Genomic DNA, 24895 nt, shown 5'->3' with positions numbered 1-24895 from the left:
GATGTGACGACCATGGGTGGCTAGGCTGTACGGAAGGGACTTCTTGGTATGAAATGGGTGGCAGCTGTCGAAGTGGAGGTATTGCTGGTGGTTGGTAGGTTTGATATGGACGGAGGTACTAAACTGCAACACTTCACTGTCCGCCACTCCCACCATACTATCCCTCCCCTCCTTGCCCCAGCCTCCTCCTCCTTACCCCCACTCAGTCGCTACTTCCATCATGCACTGGTGCTGCTGCTTGCAGTGTAGTTTCATCTCTCTGAGACTGCAGATGCGCGCGTGTATGTGTGTCTACTGCTGACAAAGGCCTTAATGGCGAAAGCTATGACTGTGTGAATCTTTTTATTGTGCCTATCGCGGCTCAGCATCTCCGCTATATGGTGAGTAGCAATTTTCCTTCTCTAGTATGTAAATAAATAGAAATGTTTGAGTTGGAACATTTGTTTCGCTTTGTGATGGGTGGTGCTTCTCAGAAATATAGCAACACATCTGATAGCACTGTGCACAATTCATTACTTACATTAGGAATGATAATACATTTGTCTAGTCATAATAATGACGCGTATACATAATCTTGTTAAAATGGAATGTTTAACAGTCACAGAAAAGGTAGATGGTGTTTATTTATAGCTATTGTGATCAAAATGCCCAACACGCTTGTGTTATGTATGTTGATCGTTATCCTGACTGACAGCATCCAAGTGCCTGGACCTTTCATCAGATAGTTAATGTATTCAAAGAAACCAGAAGTCTTCAGCCAAAGAAGAAGGTGCAACCAAGAACTACAACAAATGAAGATGCCTAAATAAGTGTTTTAGCCACAGTTGGAGCTAATCCGCACATCTGTAGCAGACAAACTGAGCGGGAATCGGGAATTTCAAAAACGTCGATTTTGAAAATTTTACATCATCATACATTTCACCCTTACCATATTTCTATGCACCAGGAATTGCATGGTGATGATTTTGAATGTCGTGTAGGTTTTTGCCACTGGCCACAAAATAAATTACAAGACAGTAACAGGTTTTTTCAAGTGTTCTATTTAGCGATGAAGTGTCATTCACAAACAGAGGTAACATAAACCGGCATAATACGCACTACTGGGCAACGAAAAACCCACGATGGCTGCGACAAGTGGAACATCAGTGACTCTGGTGGGTTAACGTATGGTGTGGAATTATGGGAGGACATCTAATAGGCCCTTATTTTATTGATGGCAATCTAAATGGTGCAATGTATGCCAATTTCTTAATTAGTGTTTTACCAATTCTAATACAATATGTTTCACTTCATGACACAATGGCAATGTACTTTCAACATGACGGATGTCCGGCACATAGCACGTGTGCAGTTGAAGCGGTATTAAATAGAATATTTAAAAACAGGTCGATTGCTCGTAGAAGCACCATACAATGGCCTGCACGTTCACCGGACCTTCATCTCTGGACTTATTTCTTTGGGGAAAATTGAAAGATATTTGTTAAGATGATCCACCGGCAACGCCTAAAAAGTATGGGTCAGTGCATTGTCAATGCACGTGAGACAATTACAGAAGGCGATCTACTTGCTGTTGAGAGGAATTTCGTTATGCGTATTGTCAAATGCAATGAAGTTGAAGGAAATCACTTTGAGCATTTATTACATTAATGAGGTTATTACAGTCACTCACGCAGTAACAGCATGTGTTCCCATGATTTATGATAAGATTACAAAAGTAAATGTATCACACTGGAACAACACAAATAAAGTCCAAACGTAACTACTTTTTGTGTTTTAATTTAAAAAAACCACATTGTTACCAACTGTTCATCTAGATGGATGAGGCATAATATACTTGTTGGAAAATTACAGCACCACCCATCACAAAGCAAAACAAATGTTCCAAATCAAACTTTCATATTTATTTACATACTATACGAATATGTAATAAAAAATGGGGTCTCTCTTAAAAAAAAAAAAAAATGCAGTTTCTATCAATTTGACCTATGGCAGCACCATCTAGTGGGCCACCCATAGCACCAACTGTTTTCCCCATCACGCTCAAACAGATTTATTCTTCTTATTTTTTCGTTTGGTGCTAATTTCATGAGATATTTGGCCCTGTCACCATCAGTGGACCACCCTGTATATGATCTCGAGTCAACAACATTGGCACCCACCTCACAGGATATTAAGAACTGCTCAAACTTCTCTATGAACTTTCTACCAACTCAATAATCTCAATCTTTCATCACGATACTACGAATTTTGTCAACCTTAATTTTGGGTGAAACCTGTAATATCCATATGAAAAATCAGGCTACCTTCCATTCAGAAGGTTGTTACATGCAGCAACTGTTATATTGACTTGTAAATAATAGATTTCACCTATCTGTCATCCTATTTAAATTTTATTGGCAGATCTAGATTTCAGCTAGAAACTAGCCATTCTCAATGCACTACCGTTTTTGATCAATGCATGTAATGCCTGTTGGTCGGGCTTCATCCACAGTTCATTGAATACTACTGAATACTATTCAATGAACAGTGGATGAAGCCCGACCAACAGGCATTATATGCACTGATCAAAAATGACAGTGCATTGAGAATGGCTAGTTTCTAGCTGAAATCTAGATCTGCCAATAAAATTTAAAAAGGACAACTGATAGCTGAAATCTATTATTTACATCTGAAAAACTTAAAATTTTCAGGGCTCACACCAGTACATGTAAATTTATTTATCGACAATAATCATTCTAAAGTCTCTGTGAAGTTTTCCAAATGTTTTTCTTTTAAATAATAACAATTTATTCATTTGTAGGTGACATCAATCACGTACAACAGCTTCCAAGAAACAACTCAACATTGCAACTGTTTGGGGGGAGGGGGGCAAACCATTAAGAATTATGTCCATACACAGTTCTGTTACTTAACCCAGCTTTCTAATGTTTAATAGGTATACACTAGATGTTTTAACCCACCACTGTATATTCTATCATAAATCTCTCATATCTCATATTTGTTTTAAACTGGCATTCTGTGAACTGTTTACAAAGAGACTCATTCTGAGACAGAATAGTTTTGGGCCTGATGGTACCATGGAAACTGTGAAAATATGCTATCAGAGAGAGAGATTTCTTTGATGCTGAAATTCTCCAAATACAGTAAAATGGAGTGGATGTTATTTTTAAAGCAATGAAAATATATTCTAAAAGCACTGCTGCACGGTAAGTTCTTGAGAAAACTTGTGTTACATAACAGCATGGCACACTTCATCCTTCTATACTTACACTTTTGGATGCTAACTGACTGACATTTTGACATTTATCAAATGACCAGTATGTGTGCGAAAGAGATATTTCCCTACCTTATTAGCACTGGAGAAACCTTCAAGATTTTCAAGATTAGCCCTTAAAAAGTCTGCTAATTTTGAATCAACTTGCTCATAGGCTTTTTGCTGCTTGTGGTGAGCCTTTTTATTTGCAGCATCTGCTCCCATTTCCACTGGGTGATGCAGTGGTAATGGTACACCGAATTCTGCTCCTGCTGCTGAACTTGGATATGCAGCACTTCTTAGTAAATTTGCAGCAGCCTCTTGAACTGAAGGATTTAACTGGCTTGTACCTGAAGGGAGACAGAAAATAAATCTTAAGAATAAACCTGCTCAGTGTAATTTCAATTCCAATTAATATAAAATAAAAGTCATCTGAACCTTAGCTTTAGACACTTTGTAAACAGCACATGTTTAAATAATCAATATAATCTACAGTCACACAGTTTCCCTATGTTCAAAAACGACTGTAACTTACAAAAATGCAAGTACTGTCCAATAAAAATCTTTACTACAATAAATATGTTGTGGGGAAACAGGTGGTTACAGGTCAGTCTGCAGTTTCTGAGTCGTTAGGAGCAAATTCCAGAAGACAAACTTCCTGCCAAGGTAGGCTGATTGCTTGGATCAGCACCACACAGTGTCACATGGCATCTATGGGAGGTGCGGATTTTGGGATTCCACAGGATGCTTGCAGCTGAAGGCTAAAGGATACTCAAATGTCTGATTGACACTATTTATTTGCAATCAGACTAACTAATACACTGAAAGCTAAGTCTAAACTTTAGAAAAAAGCGAAGTATACAACTGACATTGTCCGAGTCTGTGGGGTGAGAGCTAACAGAAATAACAATCACTGGCACCATTGCAAAGTTTTAACTTTGAGAAATGCACTCCAAGTGAGAAATACAGAATTGCGAGGTTACCCAAGGCTGAAGATGAGCGACAAAGAGTTGGCGTCCCAACAATCTGACTAAGAATTTTCTCTAATACAAAAAACTTGGGTTTTTAAAGGATTGTGGCAGCTCATTATTTCTCTCATGATTGGGGCCATTGTTGTAGCATTCTAACCTGTGTAAACCCAGTCCGAAGACAGTTTGATGCAGCTCTCTACACTACTCCATCCTCTGCAAATCTTTTCATCTCCAAATAACTACTGCATCCATTTGAGCCTGCTCACTATACCCAGCTCTTGGTCTCCTACTGCAATTTTAATCCCCCACATGACCTTCCAACAATAAATTGACAATTCCTTGATGTCTCAGTTCTTTTAGTCACATTATGCCACAAATTTCTTTTCTGCCCAATTCCTTCCAGTGCTTTCTCATTAGTTACACAATCTAGCCATGTAATCTTCAACATTCTTCTGTAGCACCACATTTCAAAAGCTTCAATTCTCTTTTTGTCTGAACTGCTCATTGCCCATGTTTGACTTCCATACACAACTGCACTCCAGGAAGGAGTGAGAAGGCAGCAACAGCAGCAACAAGACTCTGAAGTGATACGCATGGTATTACCTAATGTCAATGTTTTACTTATGAAAATAAATGACAATTCAAAGATCAATGATATGGAACAGAAATAGTTCAATTTTTATAATTTCTTTAATGCAGTCTATTCTCAGACTTATCAATCACTAGTTTCATTCCTTAGTGAACATCTTCAGATTAAATGCAATTGCAGAGCAACTAGTCAATTTCAAATGTTGTGTACAACATGCTGACTTATGAGGAATATGTACAACACCTGAAACCAACTGGTTGCTCTGGAACTATGATGGAGCTAAAGACACTCAGCAAAGAATGAAACAAATGACGATTTGTGAGGTTTCCTTTGCTTTTGGAGTAGCTTATCAACATGGCTGACAAACCAAGGCGGCTCTCTCCTATCCTGCACATACCTGTCTACGGCTTGTGCATAATACTACTGAACTTGATCCATTTCTACTCATAATGTGCAATCCCAAAGATGAATGTTCAATGTTGACTACCTCCTCAAGATTGAAGATTTAATTCCCAAATACTGTACTGCAGCTACATAACATATGTCTTATATCCAAGAGGCTGTTTATGTTAAGACAATATTAAAAACTGACAAACTATTATACATACTGGGATGAATTTTCACTATGCAGTAGAGACTGTGCTATTCAAACTACCTGTCAGATTAAAGCTGTGTGCTGGAATATTTGAAAATGGGACCTTTGCCTTTTGCGGACAAGCACTCTACCAATTGAGTAGCCACTCTCACAGCTTTACTTCCACCAATACCTCATCTCCTGCTGGGTAAAAATTCAATTTGGAAACACTCCCACAGGCTGTGACTAAGCCATGTCTACGCAATATCCTTCTTCCAGGAGTGCTCATCCCATGGCATGCAGGATAACTTCTGTGAAGTTTGGAAGATAGGAGAGAGGTACTAAAGAAAGTAAAGCTGTGGGAGAGGTTCATGAATCGTGCTTGGATAGTCAGTCATAAAGCACTTGCCAACGAAAGGCAAAGGTTCCAGTTCTGAGTCACAGTCCTCAATATTTTTAATCTGTCAGGAAGTATTCTACATATCTTTGAAGTAAAGTGAACAATAGGGAGTATATCAATCAGTTAAATCAAAAGTTAAGAACACTATTGTCAGCAACTCACGGAAAATGGATAATCAAGATACATTATTTTTGATTAGTATAGGATGAGAAGAGATGTGTTACAGCTGCAGTATATGCCACAGATATTAGTGTAGCCAACTAAATTGTTCCATTGTCACACATTGCAGACAATGGCACACATATCAGCTCGCTAATACAAACCTCCTGCTGAATCAGGGATGTATGTAGGTGCACTAAGGTGCATGCCCTTCTGTGTTAGTTCAAGTTGGTTCTTGTAATAACGACAAGCAGCATTTGGGCAATTCTGGACCACATCCACGATAAATTCTTTCTCCATTCCAAAACATTCTCTGCCAATTGTATAGGACTCCATTACCTGCAACCAGAGTGCACTTTATCAACAACAAATTTTAGTTTTCAATAACTGTGATTCTACACACCTATGCAACGAAACCAGAAAATCCTACTGCCTCAAATTTGTGATATAACAACAGTAATAATAGTAACAGTAATAATAATAATAATAATAATAATAATAATAATAATATGTGAGCAGAAAAAGGTCTCTACAGTCTTAGAAGTTTTATTCCAACGTAACTAAAATAATAAGCCTTTTCTCCCTTATGTGCATCAAAGAATCAGATGTGTGAACATGTTTGTTAAAGGCAAACTACAAGATAAGAAACTGCTTCACTATTATATTAGAGTTAGACTCAATCTGCTTTGGGAGATTTAATCAGAAAAATGTACAGGGGGAACAACTTTCAGCCAAAGGAGGAAGTGTAATGTGGAGTAGTAAAATCAATGTATGGTCAGCTGCTCTGATACAATGTGCAGATGAAGTGTATGTTCCTGTATGAATCCAAAACTACGATCAATTTCAAGATGTATGTCATCTGATTTTAATCTAGTGAGGAATTACCTCCGTCCTCCCAAGCCTGGGGTTTCACCTTACAAGTAATGGGGGAGGAGGAAGAGGGGGAGGAGTACCACCCACGTAAAAAAAAAAAGACTGGGCCTGTAAGGGCCCTTTGCCAAGGATACAGGTGAAGACAGTCAGAATTTTTGGACGCTGAAGAGAATACAGCAGTCTCAATTTGTAAAAAGCAGAACAACTATCTCTGTATCACATTACCTATAGTGCATGCATTCCACAGGAGCAGCTATAAAAGGTGTTTGCTCTCCATGTTAGGGGTAGGGTAGCCTAAATATATGCTGGCAATAGCTCTACTATGCCTTTGGGAGTAGTGAGCTCATTGTAATAATAGCCTACATATGGAATACTTCAAACCGAGCCTCAGGAAAGGTTATGGCATACTCTGCAGTGACCCGCAGTTCTTGGGGTTCTGGGTGAACCATGGGTAGTGGATGGCTAGACACTGATGGTTATTATTAATGTGATGACCATGACTGGTGGGGCTTAGTAAAATCAAGTGGAAGGGAAGAGGAAGGAGGAGACTGAGGAAAGAATGCACACTTTATGGAAGCTGTAGACAAGAAGCCAAAAATGGAGGGGCTGCAATAGTAAAACCAACTCTACAAGAATATGTGGACGCAATGGAATACACAAATGACAGGATGATGATGATTTAGCTGAGGACAAGTAATGTAGCGAATGATTATATCCAAGTATAACCACCACAGACAGGAAAGAAAGAAGAGAGCACTGAGGAATTCCTAGAGAAATTAGAGAATGAAATTACTGCTTCAGCATATTCTTCTAGGGTTGGTTTCACTTGATCAAAAACTAAATCCTTAATCCTAAGTGCCTTTCAATGAGAGCTGTGTCATCTGCATACGATTACATTGTTTACCCATATTATGAATACTAGTTATGCCATAATTACTAAGTTTTTGTTTTAATTACTTCTGTTTTGCTTACACAATCAATGCCTCACAAAGATCAATGACTACAACAGACATATTCTTCTGTTCACTTAATGCTTCAGCTACACAAGCTAAATTGTTTGCTACTGTTGTTTCCATAGATCTGCATTCTTAAAATCATCACGTGTCTCATATAATATGATATTTTTCTTTATGAAATTTACTATTCTTTTTCTGAAAGCAGTCTCTACTATTTCAGATATGGTATAGTAAATAGTACTAGGGTGATAATTCCAGGGATCTTTCCGTCTCCCTTTTTATATACAGGCACTACATCCCCCACCCCGAAGGCAACAACAGAATATTCTTTTTCTAAGACTGAATTTACAAGAAGAGTCAATTGTTGCATCAACCAATGACTACAATGCTTGATTATCGTAGTACATATACCATCTAGGTCTGGGGATGTTATCTGAGCTTTTTGCTACAGGATTTCAGGGATTCTTGAGTTTGTCTACTACCTCACCATAACACTAGTTACAAGTGTTATTGATTTCATGTGATGATATGGATCTGTGTATCGCTTTGCATCCTTCTACAGTGTTATTTTATCTCTGGGCTGCCCTATTTGAACCTTTCCTATTTTTGTTTATGGGGGACCACACAGTATTAAGGCACATTATCAAGCAGTATTAAGACATATTATTCAAAGTAGTGACTTCATCTAAATAAAAGCTAGAGATAATTATTTTCATCAGTCTATTGCATTCTTTCTTCTTCGCTTTGTAAACATCAAGGTTACCACATACCACATAACTGGTATATATTGTAATTTTCGTATAATATCTTAAACGCTCCATGACAATAGTCATATTCCATGGACCCTACAGACAGTTGTCTCTCTGATGCAGAAAGAAGTCAAGGATGCACATTTAATTCAAATGTAAAATAATGAAATAACATTGAATTTCTGTATTATGGTGCTAATTCTATGTTAACATATTACATTAAATTTTAGAGTTTCTTGAAAATACTCTTCAATGGAATTGAGGGACTTTCCCAACAGTAATTTCCTGAATTCAGTCTTAAACTTCACTACTTTGTTTACAAGACATTTGATATGCTCTGGTAGGTTGTTGAAAAATGTGTGTACATGTGTATCTGAGAAACCCACTGAAACCTTGCAAGGGTTATTTTTGGCTCTTTCATTATATTCAAGCCTTTCACTATTTCTCATGAAAAATGAAATATTTGTGATGACAAAGGACATTAATGAATGTGTGTATTGTGAAGCATCCTATTTGTCAAATTACCCAGTTTTTGGAAGAGGTCTGTGCAGGATGCTCTTGAATAAACACAGAAATGATTCCTGTGCCACACTTCTGTATAATGGAATCCCATCCCTGAAATTCGAATTTCCCCAAAAAATGATTCCATAACTCATTAGTGAATGGAAATATGCATCATCTCCTAAATGAGAAATGATGTTTGCTGCACACATAGTTAACCCAGGTGCTTCATTAATTCTAGGCAGTGGGTTTCCTACGAAGGTTATGATCTGTCTGTAATGTTCCCCTTCTTATATTTCATTGTTTGAGAAACTTATTTTAGCAGCCTGTGGAGTTTTGTGAGAAGTATTGAAATCTATTTCCTAAGTCTTGTCAAAATTAAATGATAATCCATTTGCTTTCTACCATCTGTTGATGTTCTCGAATCTCATTAGTTGCCTTTTCAGTAAGAGGACTTATGTTATTTTTTATTCCTATATTTGTATCATCCACAAAAAGTAAAAACCATGCTTAATGTGAAACTGAAAGTGTAATATCATTTACATATGTTATGTTGGCAGTTTGCAGTCATGGCTGACGGTCGCACACGCCAAGTACTCTGACATTATCAACAGCAGTTGATGAACACAATGTGCCGGTTTGGATAAATTGCACTGCTTTTCATGACTTCCTGACAGTGTCTGTTTAAGATTGTTCTTAAAAAATATCGGGCTTCTAGTTTTCATTCATTTCATGTCTTCTGGTACATAAAACTTACACTCATCAAATATCTGTGTGGCATCTACATTCTTATGTTTCACGTCTGTCTGCTGCCTAGAAGTTAGCTGTGCAACTCATCGGAAGGTAACTAACTAACTAACTAACTAACCAACCAACCAACTCAACCAAGCTGGTTGCAGTGGCTATGGGAGTGTGCATTTTGGTGTCTGTGTTGTGTATGTGAATGTATGTGCTATTGCTGGCAAAAAGAGCAGTGCTTGAAAGCTTGTTTTCTGTTATGTATTACTGTGCTCCCTGCATTGATATTCTCTAGGTGAGTGGTTGCCTTTCCTTTATTTTAAGCTTCTTCCATCCCAGAATTTCCATTACTGTTAAACAGAAAAGTAGTGCCACGTGATAAATGTGGATGTTGCCATAGGTTCGTTAGTATGGGAGAAACATGTCAGGGTTGCGGGTTGGTGTTTCATTGTGTTGACTAAAGCAGGGAAGAAAGTGAATGAGGGCTCTCCCATGGACCTGTAGATTCTGCAGTCGAGACAAGAGACTCACAGAACAGGGAAGAAAGATTTGTACCCTTTAGGCAGAATTAGAAATAGTATATCTTGAATTAGACAGGTTGAAGTGCAAAATAGAAAATGGGAACTGGCAGAAGGTGACAAGTCATAAGCAAAAGCAAAAAACCTCTGAAATTACATTTCAAATTCCAATCAGAAATCACTGCATGCATCTCACACCTGGCAAGAGAAGTAAGGGTGGATGATTAAAGGGACCAAGGTATCACATCATCATCAGTCCCATTTTCCTTGAACAGATAGCTCAACATGACTGTACATCAGAGACAACCTACCGCACAAAATCCAGAGGAAGAAAATCCGGAGGTCTATCAAAGGTCAACAAAGGCCAGATAAGGGACAAAACAGAAGGAAGGGAGATATAGGAATAAAGGCAGGCGATGAGCCCCATCCAGGGAGCAGCTGGGAGCCCCCAAAAGCAGCGAGCAATGAGGGGGACATACATCCCTCACCACTTACCAGAGGTACCCCACTCAGAAACTGCCAACAAAAGACTAGCAACACTGACAGGGCAAGAGAAGCACACACAGACAAAATATGAAGAAGTCAAACACATCACACAAGATGGGGGAGGAAGAATAAAAGGGCTGGGATGGATCACCAAGCCCAGATAGTCACAGTCTGGTCTGAGCAGAGAAGGCAACACAGTGTTCTTCCAACACCTCAATGGACCGATACGGTTAAGTCGCCCTCCCTTATAGAAAGTGGTAAAAGTCCCAGTCATGAATAAAACCTAATACTAAGTCAGCCACTGAGGCATTGTCTCTTAACACCGGGGGTAGCGAATCAGGGAGATTAAGAATCCACCGCAGGGCAGCTAGGAGAAGTGAGGGGGAGCTCCATCGCGAACGGCTGCCCAGTCAAGACTGAGTGTCGCAGTAGACTCGGGTTGGTGGGGATTTGAAGGGAGAGAACCAAGCTACATATCAGTGTTGCCAGATCTTGCGTGAAAGCATTCCTCACAGCTCCAGTGCCTTGGAGATCTTATTTTATGGACTCACCTTGTACATTATACAATAATTATCGAATAAATTTAATTTTTTTTAACAATTTTTAAGTGCAGTGATTTTTTTTTTTAATTTTCTAAAGTAGCCTATGTTCTTTTTCAGGGTTCAAGCTATCTCCATACAAAATTTCATCTAAACTGATTTTGCAGTTTAGTTGTGCAAAAGTAATGGGCAGAGTTACTTTTGCATTTATAATACGGGATGTCTACAACAGAATGTCCCAGTTTCAATAGTATATTAAAACAGTTTAATTTAGACTATTTACAACAAATTGTACATCAAATTGAAAGTAAACTAGCCCAGTTTTTCCTACAAATATTTAGTATGTGCACCTTTAGTCATACTGTACACATCCAACACAAAATCCAATTGTCCCCACAATTTGGTTAACAAGTCTGGAGCAAAGGAAGCAACAGTCTTTTCAATTCTGTGTCTCAACCTTGGCAAATTATTAGGTAGTGGCAGAATGTAGACACTGTCTTTTATAAAGCCCCAATGGAAAAAATTGTATGGCTTGAGGTCAGGTGAATGTGTAGGTCAGCAGCAAAGAGCTCCGTCGTACTGACCATTACAAGTAATCCAACAGCCAGAGACTTCCAACATTCAACCACTCTCACAAAAGAAGATGCCAATAGGGAGGGGCTCCATCTTGTTGTCAAAGTTTAAGTCATCTTCTACTTGGGGAAAGAGCCGTTCTTGCAACATATTCAAATAAGCCACCTGTGTTACAGTAACTTCAGTGCAAAAAAACAGAGACGGGGAGGTCGTATACTTGACAATGGGACACAACACAGGGAATGTTTAATTTTGGGGAATCGCTTTGATATCATACAAGTTCATGAAGATGTTCTGAACCCCTGATTAAAACATTGTGAGTATTTACCTTCCCACTTCGATGAGAAGTTGTCTTGTCACTGAACAACACATGATCAAGAAAGTCATCTCTAAAGCAAGTACCAACTGTAACTAGTATAGACACATGTGTAAACATCTCTTAAAACCTCCCACATTGTCGTCTTTGGCAACTGAAGCTCAAGACTTGGTTTCTGAACAGATATCTTACGACTATGCAGTTAAGATGCCATGACACAGTCATCACCATCATCTTCAAACAGTTTTGGTCATCACGTGCTTTTCCCTGCACACATACATCCAGTCATTTTCAATTGACTATACCATCAGAAGATGTCTACGTCACATGGGTGATGACAAACTTTAAATGGAACACAAACTGAACTGAAATTGAAGAGTCACTCTTAGCAAGCTGTGCAACACAAAATGCCATGTTCAGGAGATGACACTTTGTGTATGTGGCATTGCAAGTGGAAACCAACAAAGCAGTACCAGCATATAAACTTATTGAAAATTGTGAGTAACTCTTTAATTGTGACCCTGAATTCCCAACACTGTACGATGCTTACAGTTGACACTACTAAAATTTACAACTAGGACCTTCTTTTATGGACTCCTTACATTAGTATGGGTAATTGTGAAAGCACATTTCCTTCCAAAACCAATTACTTCTTCCAACTAGGGCCTGAACACAGCTGAAGCTTTCCTCTGCGACACTAACATATGGCTTTACTAAGTTAAGACATCTCCAGATCTCTCACATACTCCCAGTCGCTTTCAATCAACTATCTCTTGCTAAAGACTGGATCCACCACTGATTTACCATGTCAAAAACCACACTGCTCCTCTTCTAACTGACCTTCCACTTTTTCCCTCACTCCTCTTTCCAGTATCCTCTTCATTATTTTACTGCTTTTGATACAAGTGTAATCCCTCGACAGTTACCGCACACATTTCTGTATCCTTTCCTGAAGATTGGAATTACTGTTCACTTTTCCCATTCTGCGAGCACACAGTTCTGTTGCATATGCACCTTAGAAATCTACATAACATTGCAGCCCAGTACGTAGAGTTGCCTTTATCATCTTCACATTTATTTCATCTATTCAAGCTGTCTTTCCTGTTTTCATTCTTCTGACTGCTAGTTAAGCATCTAATACTGTATTATCTTTCTCTTTTTTTCACATTCAGATCCTCCAGTTGTACTTCTCTTTTCATAATTATTTTTACATTTAGTAGTTTGTCAAAGTACTCCTTCCACCTTTGTCTTATCTCCTTTGGTTGTGGTATTAGTTCACCACCAGCCCCTTTCATCAGCTTTACTTCTTTTAATTCCACGACTTATTCTTATCCTAATTAACATCCTTTTCCATCTCTTGTATGAATTACACCAACTTTTCTTCATTTCTTCTGCTACGACTTCCTTAAAATTCTTTCTGCTTTCCTGGTATTTCCATTTGATTTCTTCAATTTTGTATCTGTTCTATTCTTGTCATGAGTTATTCTTTTGCTTAACTGCTTCCTTCACCTGCTATTTCTCTGATGGTGTCTCCTTATCCTTCATCCTTCCAGACATCCTGCCACAGGTGTTCTCCACATTGTTTACATATATCTCTTCAAACTTACCCCATTCCTCTTCCACATTTCAATAGTCAGCACTTGGGACTTATTGGGACTTAAAGCTTAAGCAACTCACCAAACTTTTTCTGTACCTTTCTATCTTCTTGCTTTTACACTTTTATTTTCTTCTACTTTATTGCCTGTATTCTTGCCATTTTACCCATCCTCATCTTTGCCACCTTTACTCAATGGTCTCCACGAAAAGCATCTCCTGGAAATGCAGTTACACCCATCAACTGCCAACGATTTTGCTTTTCCACCAGGAAGTATTCCTTGTCCTTCTTTCTCCCCAACAATTTGGCTATTTTTCTTACTGAATCACATACACCAATAATCTATACATTTATTTTACAAAACTCACATAATTTCTGTAACATAATTCACTACAGCTTTTCATCATTCTTTCTCCCATTTTCAAATCCCTAGCTGTTCATTTCCCACCTAGACATTAAATCATATTATGAGAAGGAAAGTCGCTACTCACCATATAGCGGAGATGTTGAGTCACAGACAGGCACAACAAAACACACTTACAATTATAGCTTTCGGCCATTAAGGCCTTCGTCAACAGTACACACACACACACACACACACACACACACACACACACACACACACACAAATGCAACTCGCCCACATGACTGCAGTCTCAGACAACTGAAACCACACACTGCACACTGCAATGTTTGTGTGGGTATGTGTGTCTATTGTCGACAAAGGCCTTAATGGCCGAAAGCTATAATTGTGAGTCCTTTTGTTGTGCCTATCTGCTACTCAGCATCTCCACTATATTGTTTCTCCCATTTTCATACAACCAATTATCTCTTCATTCCCTAGCTGTTCATTTCCCACCTAGACATTAAATCATCCATCACTTTCAACATCCACATCCATAATTTCATTCTCAAATTTCTCTCAGCAGTCTTCTATGTTCTCCTCTTTATTTCCTGTCTGTGATGCACATATTTAGATGAAGTCCTTCAATTCCACTACTCGTCCTCAGCCAAATCTTCATCATTCTGTCACTTGTGTATTTCAATATGTCCACATTTACTTCTTGTGTTGGTTTTACTGGAAAACAAACTTAACTCTATGGTTAGGTCATTCTTTAAAACGGGGGGAAAGGTCAAATGGCTAATTGAAATTAATTAGTTGGATGATATCTGAGGCATCTGGAGAGTTAAGATGGAAGGGGGTGGGTGGGAGAAGGGGGTGGTAGTGGCTGACTGAAGCTTTGAATTGCTCCAGAGATGTTCCTTGACAGCCCTGCTTACACAGCAATGACCACTAAAGAAAAAAGTTCCAAGTTCAAGTTTAGAATTGGCAGAAAATTTTAATTTGTCATAAAACTTCATTTCACTGCATAATTTGATTCAGAGTGATATATTAGCAGAATATAATGTTATGCTAAGGCTAAATGGTCCACCATCTTGTCCTTTCTAACTGGGTTTTGGTCCAACAGCGACGCACAAGAAAGCCACTCCTGAATTCCGATAAGTAAAACACTGTTCGTGAAGTTTGCTCAGATATCTGGGGTGGTAAAACAATGTTCGTGAAAAAAGATTTCTGAGCTGTAGACAATTTTGGTATGATATGATGGTTCATTTAAGTGCACATTATGCCTATACTGATTTTCTTTCAATCATATCAACTAATTTGATACCATTCTTTGGTGCTACAACTTTTCTTTTCTGGTCTTTACTGTTATTTGGCTTTTCCTCTTCATTATTCTTGCCACTTTCTTCACTTGATTTCTGTAACATAAATCATTACAGTTTTTCCATCAAATCTACCTATATTTTTTATTCTATTGCAACCCACTCCATTCAGTACACTATCTTCTAACATCTCTCTTTCTCTAGACCTCCAACCACCATCTCTCTATATTAACTTCTGAAAAGCTGAATTTAATGCACAGATCTGCAATATCCGATTTCCGTTTCAGGCTGTAAAATCTATACCATGACTTTGAAGTATCGGTGAGTTTTTCTTGTATGTGTTGTTGTTATCTACTTTTTTATACTTTCTCTTACATCCTGGGTTTGTACAGCTCCAGGACAATTCTACAACCTCAGAATATTGCGTTCTTTGATTACCTGCATACAGTAGGGTATACAGTAAGACAAGCCAAAGGACTATGTGATTTTTGACAAGCAGTGTTATTTTAGCTAGATCTGATGTGGTTTAGAAATAACAGGAGTTAAGATAATCAATCATCATATACTGGAGGTATTGAGAAATGAACTGGCTTATCAAAAAGAAATAGAACGTTAACAACAAAGTGGGAAGGACAGACTGCTACTCACCACATAGAGGTGGTGTTGAGTAACAGAAAGACACAATAAAAAGACTGCTAAAATATTAAGCTTTCAGACAAAGTTCTTCTTCTAAAATAGAAGACACACACACACACACACACACACACACATATGTAACCACTGTCTCTGGGTGCTGGAGCCTGACTGTGACTCCGTCTGACATGAGCAGCAATCTACTACGTTGGGTGGTGGGCATTAGGAGGAGGTATTGTGTGCGAAGGGGCAGGGATAGCACCGTACGGGTATCAGAAGATACTGTGCTGCCTGTGGGAGTGTGCAGGGATGTGGTAGCGACAGGATAGGGCTGCTAGGTGCAGTGTCAGGAGACTTGTGCTGTGGAGAGAGGGTGGTGAAGGGGAAGAGGAAGAGGAGATAAGTGGAGAAGGTTCAGGCCGAGGAGGTTACAGAAATGAAGGATATGTTGTAGGGAGAGTTCCTAAACATGCAATTCAAAAAAGACAGTGTCAGTAGGAAGTATTCAGATGGTGCAGGCAGTAAAGCAGTCATTAAAGTGAAGTATGCCATGTTGGGCATCATGTTCAGCAACTGGGTGGTTCAGCTGTTTGTTGGCTATAGTTTGTGGAGGCCATTCATGTGGACAGACAGCTTGTTAGTTGCCATGTCTGCACAGAATGCGGCAAAGTGATTGCAACTTAATTTGTAGATCACACGGCTGCTTTCACAAGTACCCCTGCCTTTACTGGGGTAGGAGATGCCTGCGACAGGACTGGAGTAGGTTTGTTTGTTTTGTTTTAGGGCACAAAAACAACTAGGGTCATACATGCCCAAGGAAAAACTGTAGAACACGAAGACAAAGAGATGAGTTCCAAATGACTACACATCAATCCCAAACAATGAAAGACAAGACAGCTAAAAACAGGGACACTGAGAAAGTGTTTATAAAATACATCATAGAGAAACCGATGTCCAGAACTAAAAATTAAAGGACCTTTGCCATATTGCTATCATCGGAGGGAATATAAGAACTAGCAGGCTGAGGTACGAGGACTGCAGCCTTGGCAGCAGCGTCAGTGGCCTCGTTTCTTGTCAAACCAATGTGACCAGGAACCCACATGAACACCATAGTGGTTCCATCAAGAGTGAGCAGTGATAGCTTTCTTGGACCTTTGCACTACGGGATGGACGGTGTGCAGCACAAAGAGGCCTTTAAGGGCACTGAGAGATGATGCAATTGAAAAGCCTGTGTTGCCAGATGTACTGTGTGACCTAATACAGGGTGAAGAGCTATGCTATAAATACTGAGAGCAGTGTTCCAGAAGCAAATACCAAAAAACGTTGGTGCCAATAACAAAGACACAGCCAACACCACGGTCAGTCCGAGAGCCATCAGTGTGCACAACAGTACTATCGTGAAATTCCATGCGAAGCATGAAGGCGATAGAGCAAGGCTGGAGTAGTGTCCTTAGAAAGCGAATGAAGGCCAAGGCGAACACAAGCTGCCGCATGAAGCAAGGTGGTGAAGGGTTCACACCCACTGGGAAAATTGCAGGTACCTTGAAGTTAAGCTGCAGGAGCGAGAGCCAAGAGCGAACTCCAGGCAGTAATAGAGAAGAGGAACATGTCCCACACTGGTGATCAAACAAATCATCGAAGGAGGAGGCATAGGATGGGTGGCCAAGCATGGCAGACAAACGGCATGCATTTCTACTGAGGAGAAAGTCATGGTGGTAGGACACCAGTAATTCAGCAACTTCTGCATACAGACTCTCAATTGGGCTAGCGTGAAAGGTGCCAGTGGCCAAATGGATGCCATGATGATGGATAGTCTTGAGACGGTGTAAGAGGGACAGACAGGCAGATGAATAAAAGAAGCACCCATAATCTTAAGTTTCGAATGGACAAGGGACCAGTACAAATGGAGGAGGGTCGATCTGCAACCCACAAAGTACCAATGAGGACACATAGAACACTGAGGGATCGCATACAGCGGTCTGCCAGATATGACGCATGAGAGGACCAAGGAAGTTTCCTATTGAGGATGATCCCCAGAAATTTCATAGTTCAAATGAATGGAAGAGCAACAGGTCCAAGATGTGGGGGAGAAACCTATTGTGCCACCAGAAATTCATACAAACGGTTTGTCAGTGGAAAAACGAAAGCCACTGTCAATGCTCCATAAGTAAAGATGATTGATACATCGCTGAGGACACCGCTCAATGAGACAGGTCCGTGAAGTACTGCAGTTGAGTAGGTGGAAGTGGGATGATGTGTAGGAAGGATTTGCGTCTAAGTCTGTAGCAGGGATGTGAGACATGAGTCAAGTGGTTGCGAGCAGGGGTTGAGCAGGGGACAGTGGAATACCACTGAGGGAGGGGTGGGGAGGATACTGGAGGGGTATTCCTCATTTCAGGACATAGTGAGAGGTAACTGAAACTTTGGCGGGGAATGTGATTCTGTTGCTCCAGTCCTGGGTGGTACTGAGTCATGAGAGGAGTGCTCCTTTGTGACCGGACAGTGTGTATGTGGGACGTGGGAGATGAGTGGAATGATAAGACATGGGAGATCTACTTCTGGACAAGATTGGGAGGGTAGCTTTGGTCTGTGAAGGCCCAAGTGTCACCATTCAGATATTTGGAGAGAGACTGCTTGTCGCTACAGATGTCACAACCACGGGTAGCTAGGCTCCATGGAAGAGACTCCTTGGTATGCAATGGGCAGCTGCTGTCGGAAGTGGAGATATTGTTGGTGGTTGGTATGTTTGATGTGGAGGTCAAAATTGAGGAAGGGGCTTGTTAGGTTGAGGATTATCAGGTAAAATGAATCGAGGAAAAGGTGTTGAGGTTCTGGAGGAATGTGGATAGGGTGTCCTCACCTTCGATCGACATCACAAAGGTGTCACCAGTGAATCTGAACCAAGTGAAGGGTTTGGGGGTTCTGTACCATAGATTTGTTTGTAGGTGAAGCCTTCAAATGAGAAATAATTGCAGGTGAGGATACAGCTGGTCATAGCGACCTGGAAGTAGGTTGTAGGTTTGAAGTCAGTCGGATGTTCAAAAAGGTAGTGTTCCATAGTGGCAGGGTCATGGGCATTGAGGATGGAAGTGTAGAGGGAGGTGGCATTGACAGTAAATAGAACATTATAGCTCAGCTTATGAGACTTTCATTCTTCTTCATAGCAACCACGAAGCTAATTAGTAAAAGTGCGCTGCAACCTGAATGAAGTCATTTCTATTATCTTTATTCACTCAACTGACTGTATTGCAGCTAAGATTTTCCAGCAGTTCTGTAATGCAATCTGAACATCCAATTTTGATCATTATTTTATGATTTTTTTCCATTTGTATTAACTGGATATTAAAATGGGCTAAGAATAAAACTTGACACAACTGAAGTTCAATTTTTGGGAATGATTTGTTATATTTTTATTCAATCATGGAACATAAATATTCTTCACATGATTAGGTAGGTAGACAATAAGCCATAAACAGGACATTAAAGTCCAATATAAACCAAAAGCAATGATACTGTGTATCACTGAAAATTATTTGAAAACACTTACAGCTCTGATGGTCCCTTCCAATCCAAGATGAAGCCCGTGTGGCCCATTCATATGCTTCAACATTACAGCATTAGCAAAATGTTCATAAGGCAGGATTATCTTGCCATTCTCTCTCAATATCAAACGACCTTGAGCATCTAGTGCCACACGAGATGCCATCATCCTAAAATTGAATAACATACTGGTAACATCAAAAACACTTTATTATATTTAAATCACAATGTTTACGATCTAACAAAAAGTTTGTTTCATGTTTTAAAATGCCACAGCTTACAACCAGCTGTCAAAATAGGAACCACTCACAACAAAGCTGTATAAGGGAAATAAAGTTAGAGCATGAAAAATGATGGAAGGACTTATGGACTGAATATTGGATATGTGACATTTACATAAAACTGGCAGGCATCTAGACAATGTGTTCCCAAGCAAAATACTGCACATAATTATTTCCTTTACATCTAAATGACTACTATGTCATTTAAGTGTTTGGGAGAGGGTTCAGAAAACCACTTTCAGACTATTCTAGACCATTCCACTCTCAAACAGCATGTGGGAAATATGAACACAGAGATATTTCTGCACAAGCTAAGATTTGTATTATTTTATTGCAACTGTCATTCTCCCTGTTTGGGAGGAATCAACAAAATAATTTGGCTTTCAGAGGAGAAAGTTGGTGCTTGAAATTTTATGAAAAGATCTCACCAAAAGAGAATATGCTTTTGTTTTAATGAGTGCCACTAAAACTCACATATTATATTTATGATACTCTCTCCGCTATTTCATGATAATACAAAATGAGCTGACCTCCTTCAATCTTGTTCTTCATGTGCTATCTATCCTATATGTTAAGGACCCCACACGGCACAGCAATATTCCAGAAGAGGACAAACAAGTTGTTCACAATTGTAATCCCTAGGTACCTCATTGAATCAACATCTTTTAAATTGTTTGATTTATTGTGTGACTGAAAATTAATGGACTTTTTAAGTACTCATATGGAGGTCCTCACACTATTTACTTTTTAGGGTCAACTGCCACTTTTTCACAATAAAGATTTCTTGTCTGAAACATTTTGCAATTTGTTTTGATCTTCTAATAACTTTACTAGGCAGAAAATGGCAGTGTCATCTGCAAACGATCTGAGAGCTGCTCAGATTGTCTTCTAATCATTTATATAAATTAGGAAAAGCTGGTGGCTTATAACACTTCCTTGAGGAACCCCAGATATCAGTCCTGTTTCACTTTATGGTTTGATGTCAATTGCTATGAACAGTGACCTATCTGACAGGAAATTGAGAATCCAGTTGCCCAACTGAAATAAAACACCATAGGATTGCTTGTGAGGAACTGTGTCAAAAGCATTCTTGAAATCTAGAAATATGTAACCAACTTGAAATCCCATGCTGGTTGCACTTATTACTTCAGGTGAATAAAGAGCCACTTGTGTTCCACAAAAATGATATTTTTTGAGTATGTGCTGATTGTATGTCAACAAATTGTTTGCTTTGCGGCATTTCATAATGATTGAACACAGTACATGTTCCATAATCCTATGAATAACACACACTTTGAACCATTTTCAAAAATACAGATCATTTTCAGCAACAATCAAAACTACACACACTTGAGTAGTCTGTTTTACAGTGTCACGCATTCTCTCTAATACAAACATTCTTAACATCTTTCAAACTGTACATCTTTTTATCACAGCTCTCTCTTCCAGCACACGCACGAACAGTACATCATAGCATATGTAACAGATTATGCAAATAAAATTAAGAGTAGGACATACTACTACCCGTTTCATGTACAAAATTGTGACTAATAAAAACAGCACAGTGAAAAGTGTAAATGCCTTGGTAATACTGTCTACTACGCAACAACCTAAAAAAAGCAGACATGTGACTGAATGGGAAAGGAAGGATCTCGTTTTGATGGGTAGGAGTACTACATCTGTGTTATTCAGACAAAAGCACAATGGTTGAAAAGAGCTAGGAGGGAAAGAACACAACCTGTCGGAAATCTTTCAGATGAATTTATTTGCACACAGCCTGAATATTTGTGTATAAATGGTGAAATAATATCTAATAGTCAAATGTGTCACGCATATCATATGTACGCTTTCAATACCAGCTATTAGTCCCTTGAGTTTTCCTGAGAAACAGCTTGGAGGATAACATCACTGTAATTAACATTTGGAAGTACAAACCGTTTGTATAGGAACACAGCACAGAATACAATGTGAAAAATGTTTTGCACTTTTTCATATGGATATAATGTATATAATAGAGAGTTGGGAGTAAGAGTTCAACAAAAGCATATTGTAAGGTCAGTGAGTGGTTTAATACAAAGTGTGGTAGAAGTGGGAAGAATTTTGAGGAAGGGAACAATAAAAGGCAATTAAAGCCTTGGTAAAGGAGGTTCACCTCGTGCTTTTCTGCTCCCAACCCTTTGTCATATGGGTCACACTTGTTTGAAACACCCACACATCCATCCAGTTCATTCTATTCCAATTTTGTCACTGATGTATCACACCACAACTGAGGTAGAATCACCTGTGAAAGCACCTATTTTATATATAAGCTCTGTTGAAACTACTGTGCAGTTTTCTACTTAGGCATTACTACCAATCAAGAATCCACCACCCATTCCATCCCAAGTGGTTTAATTTTGAAAAAAGTTCCTGCATGACCATAAAGGTTTTTCATAAAATTTTGTGCAAACATCTGCACATTCCCTATGAACACTGGTAAAGTTTTACTTTTGCCAATATAATATTTGCAGAGGTACAGTCATTTGGTTGATACCACAGCGCAGCTATCCAAAGTGCACCCCTGGAGTTTCACCAACTTTGATGTATAATATTTCCGCAATTTTTTCTTAAAAGAGAAAACTAAGCCTTCTTGTACAATTTTTTGCACTCTCTTAAGAGAAAAAATGAATAAAAGATTTCTTGAGCAATTTTCATATTGATAATTTGAAGCCAAGTCAGCCAAAAAAATTGATGTTTAAAAAAATAAAAGGTAAATTTTATCTTTAACCCATTAAGCCCCAAATTAATGTTTTTTTTAAATTAAATTTTTTATTCCTTAATTATAATGTACATAGTGCATGAACCACAATAAGTACAAAAATAGCCAAAGAATATTTATACATGCTGATATAATGACCGTCCTCAAAATAGGACACTGGGATCTAACACTATCATATACTATACTAAACTGTATTCAAGTCTTAACTATTTATTTTTTGTGAAATGGCACAAGACACTTCACACACAGTGTTATACGGCATTTAACACAATATGTTTTTGGTTTCCCGTTGCATTTAGCTCTTACACATCTTCTTTGCGTGCTTCTTTTCTCAGTCATATGACCAATTCCATCAAACCTGATGTCTGATATCACTCTCAACTGACTTGGTGGGTATTCCATTGGACGTCCAATATTCAGTCTTCCAGTGTCCAGTTTCAGGTATGTAACTGTAACAGCACATCTGAAATCCAGTAAATCCTGTGCATTTTTCCCATGTACTAGTCTGTAGAAGAGTCAGGCATTTACGAGGGACATTTCCAGCAAACGTGTAATAGGACCCAGTACCATTTTTTTCCCTCTAATTACCGTCACATATTTTCCATCTAACCAGTCATGGTGGTCAACACCTCTCATGTATGCGTTATACGACTTCAAAACGGCAGGTTGTTGCACTTGTGTCTTCTTACTTGCTTGTCTACTGTACCGCGTAGCTGCTCCCAAAGGTTCAACTTGCTCAAAATTTGTACCAATTGTAACACATCTGTTGTCGTGCCATCGAACAAATAAGACTTCACCATTCCTGTCGAACTGGTAGTCATAGTTTCCTCGAACTGTCTTTTTCAGTTTGTTGCTGCTCAGTAGTGGACAGTCACCAACTCGATTCTCTCTCACAGTCCCAGTTGCTCGAAAACCCAAATTTCTCAGACGAGTCAGAAAATCTCTACTAATGAAGAAATTGTCAAAGTACACACAATGATTCGTGGGTTTTTCAATGCATTCCAACATGTTTAGGACTACTCTTGATCCCAATAGTAGGTCATCCCTTGCAGTATCTTCTGGATCCTTTCCACAGTCTAAATCAAATTTTAAACAGTAGCCACTTGCTCCACAAAGAGACCACAACTTACAGCCAAATCTAATAGGCTTGCCTCGGATAAACTGTCCATCTGGAAACTTTTCACATAATAACCTACCCACATGTGGAACAAGAGTGTAAAGATGATCGATTGTATAAATGTGTTGCTATTGTCCTTGGTGGCTTGTCCACTTCTCGTTTCTTGTAAAGTCAAAAAACCAGTATCCTCATAAATCTACATGAGTATTTTGCAATTCACAGTTAAGTGTCTGGCAGAGGGTAAATAAAACCTCCTTCAAGCTATTTCTCTTCCATTCCACTCTAATAGCGCATGGGAAAAATGAACTCTTAAATCTTTCTGTGTCAGCTCTGATTTCTCTTTTTATTTTGATGTTCATTTCTCCCTATGTAGGTGAGCACCAACCAAATATTTTCACAGTTTAACGAGCAAGTTGGTAATTGAAATATCATGAGGAGATCCTTCCATAATGAATAATGCCTTTGTTTTAAGGATTAACCAATGGAAAATCGAGACTAAACAATGGAAAATCAAGGATGAAATGTAACAATATTACGAAAAGGATAGTTGCTATTCTCCATACAGTGGAGATGCTGAGTCACAGGTAAGCACAACAAAAAGACTGTCAGAAAGTGAGCTTTTGGGCAACAAGGCTTTTGTTGAAAGTAGACCCCCACCCACACACACACAGCCTATGTGGTCATGTGTGTGAGAGATGATTTGACGAGCGTGCACGCGTGTGCGTGCATGTGTCACTTTTTTTTTTCTTTTTTAGCATATAAATGTTGTCGAAATCATTCTGCAACTGGTCTTTGTCATGTAATGACTTTACAAGATGGTAAGTGACAGCATCATCTGCAAATAATCTATGAGGGGCATTCAAATAGCAATAAAACACATTTTTTCCCCTGAAAGCAGGTCAGTATTATTCAAGATTCCAATGTACAATCATTCTCCATTTTTTTTTGTCTACAAAACCCTGCTTTTCAACATAATCTCAGTTCAATATGATTGTCTTATGCCACTTTACCGTGGCGAGGAACCCAGCAGGCACACATCTTTGAGTATTCCAACAAGTGGACATGTGTGTCACCACTATGAACAGAGACATCCAACTGAGCAGCGAGGTGTT

General features: G+C 39.0%; 1 protein-coding gene across 2 annotated transcripts in view; it reads right to left on the bottom strand.

The window, feature by feature from the left end:
• Window positions 1-24895, bottom strand: part of LOC126251810 (uncharacterized) — an 82871-nt gene that overhangs the window by 47028 nt on the left and 10948 nt on the right. For both annotated transcript variants that reach the window (XM_049952454.1, XM_049952453.1), the window contains exons 3-5: window positions 19635-19797; window positions 6111-6285; window positions 3347-3603 (exon numbers count right to left, since the gene is read on the bottom strand). In XM_049952454.1, coding sequence (XP_049808411.1) covers window positions 3347-3603; window positions 6111-6285; window positions 19635-19797 — 595 coding nt within the window. The remainder of the gene's footprint in view (window positions 1-3346; window positions 3604-6110; window positions 6286-19634; window positions 19798-24895) is intronic.

Source organism: Schistocerca nitens, chromosome 4, assembly GCF_023898315.1.
Source record: "Schistocerca nitens isolate TAMUIC-IGC-003100 chromosome 4, iqSchNite1.1, whole genome shotgun sequence".
In the NCBI taxonomy this organism is placed as follows: Eukaryota; Metazoa; Arthropoda; class Insecta; order Orthoptera; family Acrididae; genus Schistocerca; species Schistocerca nitens.
Note: the sequence above shows the minus strand (reverse complement) of the source record. Positions and strands in the feature narration are given on the sequence as shown.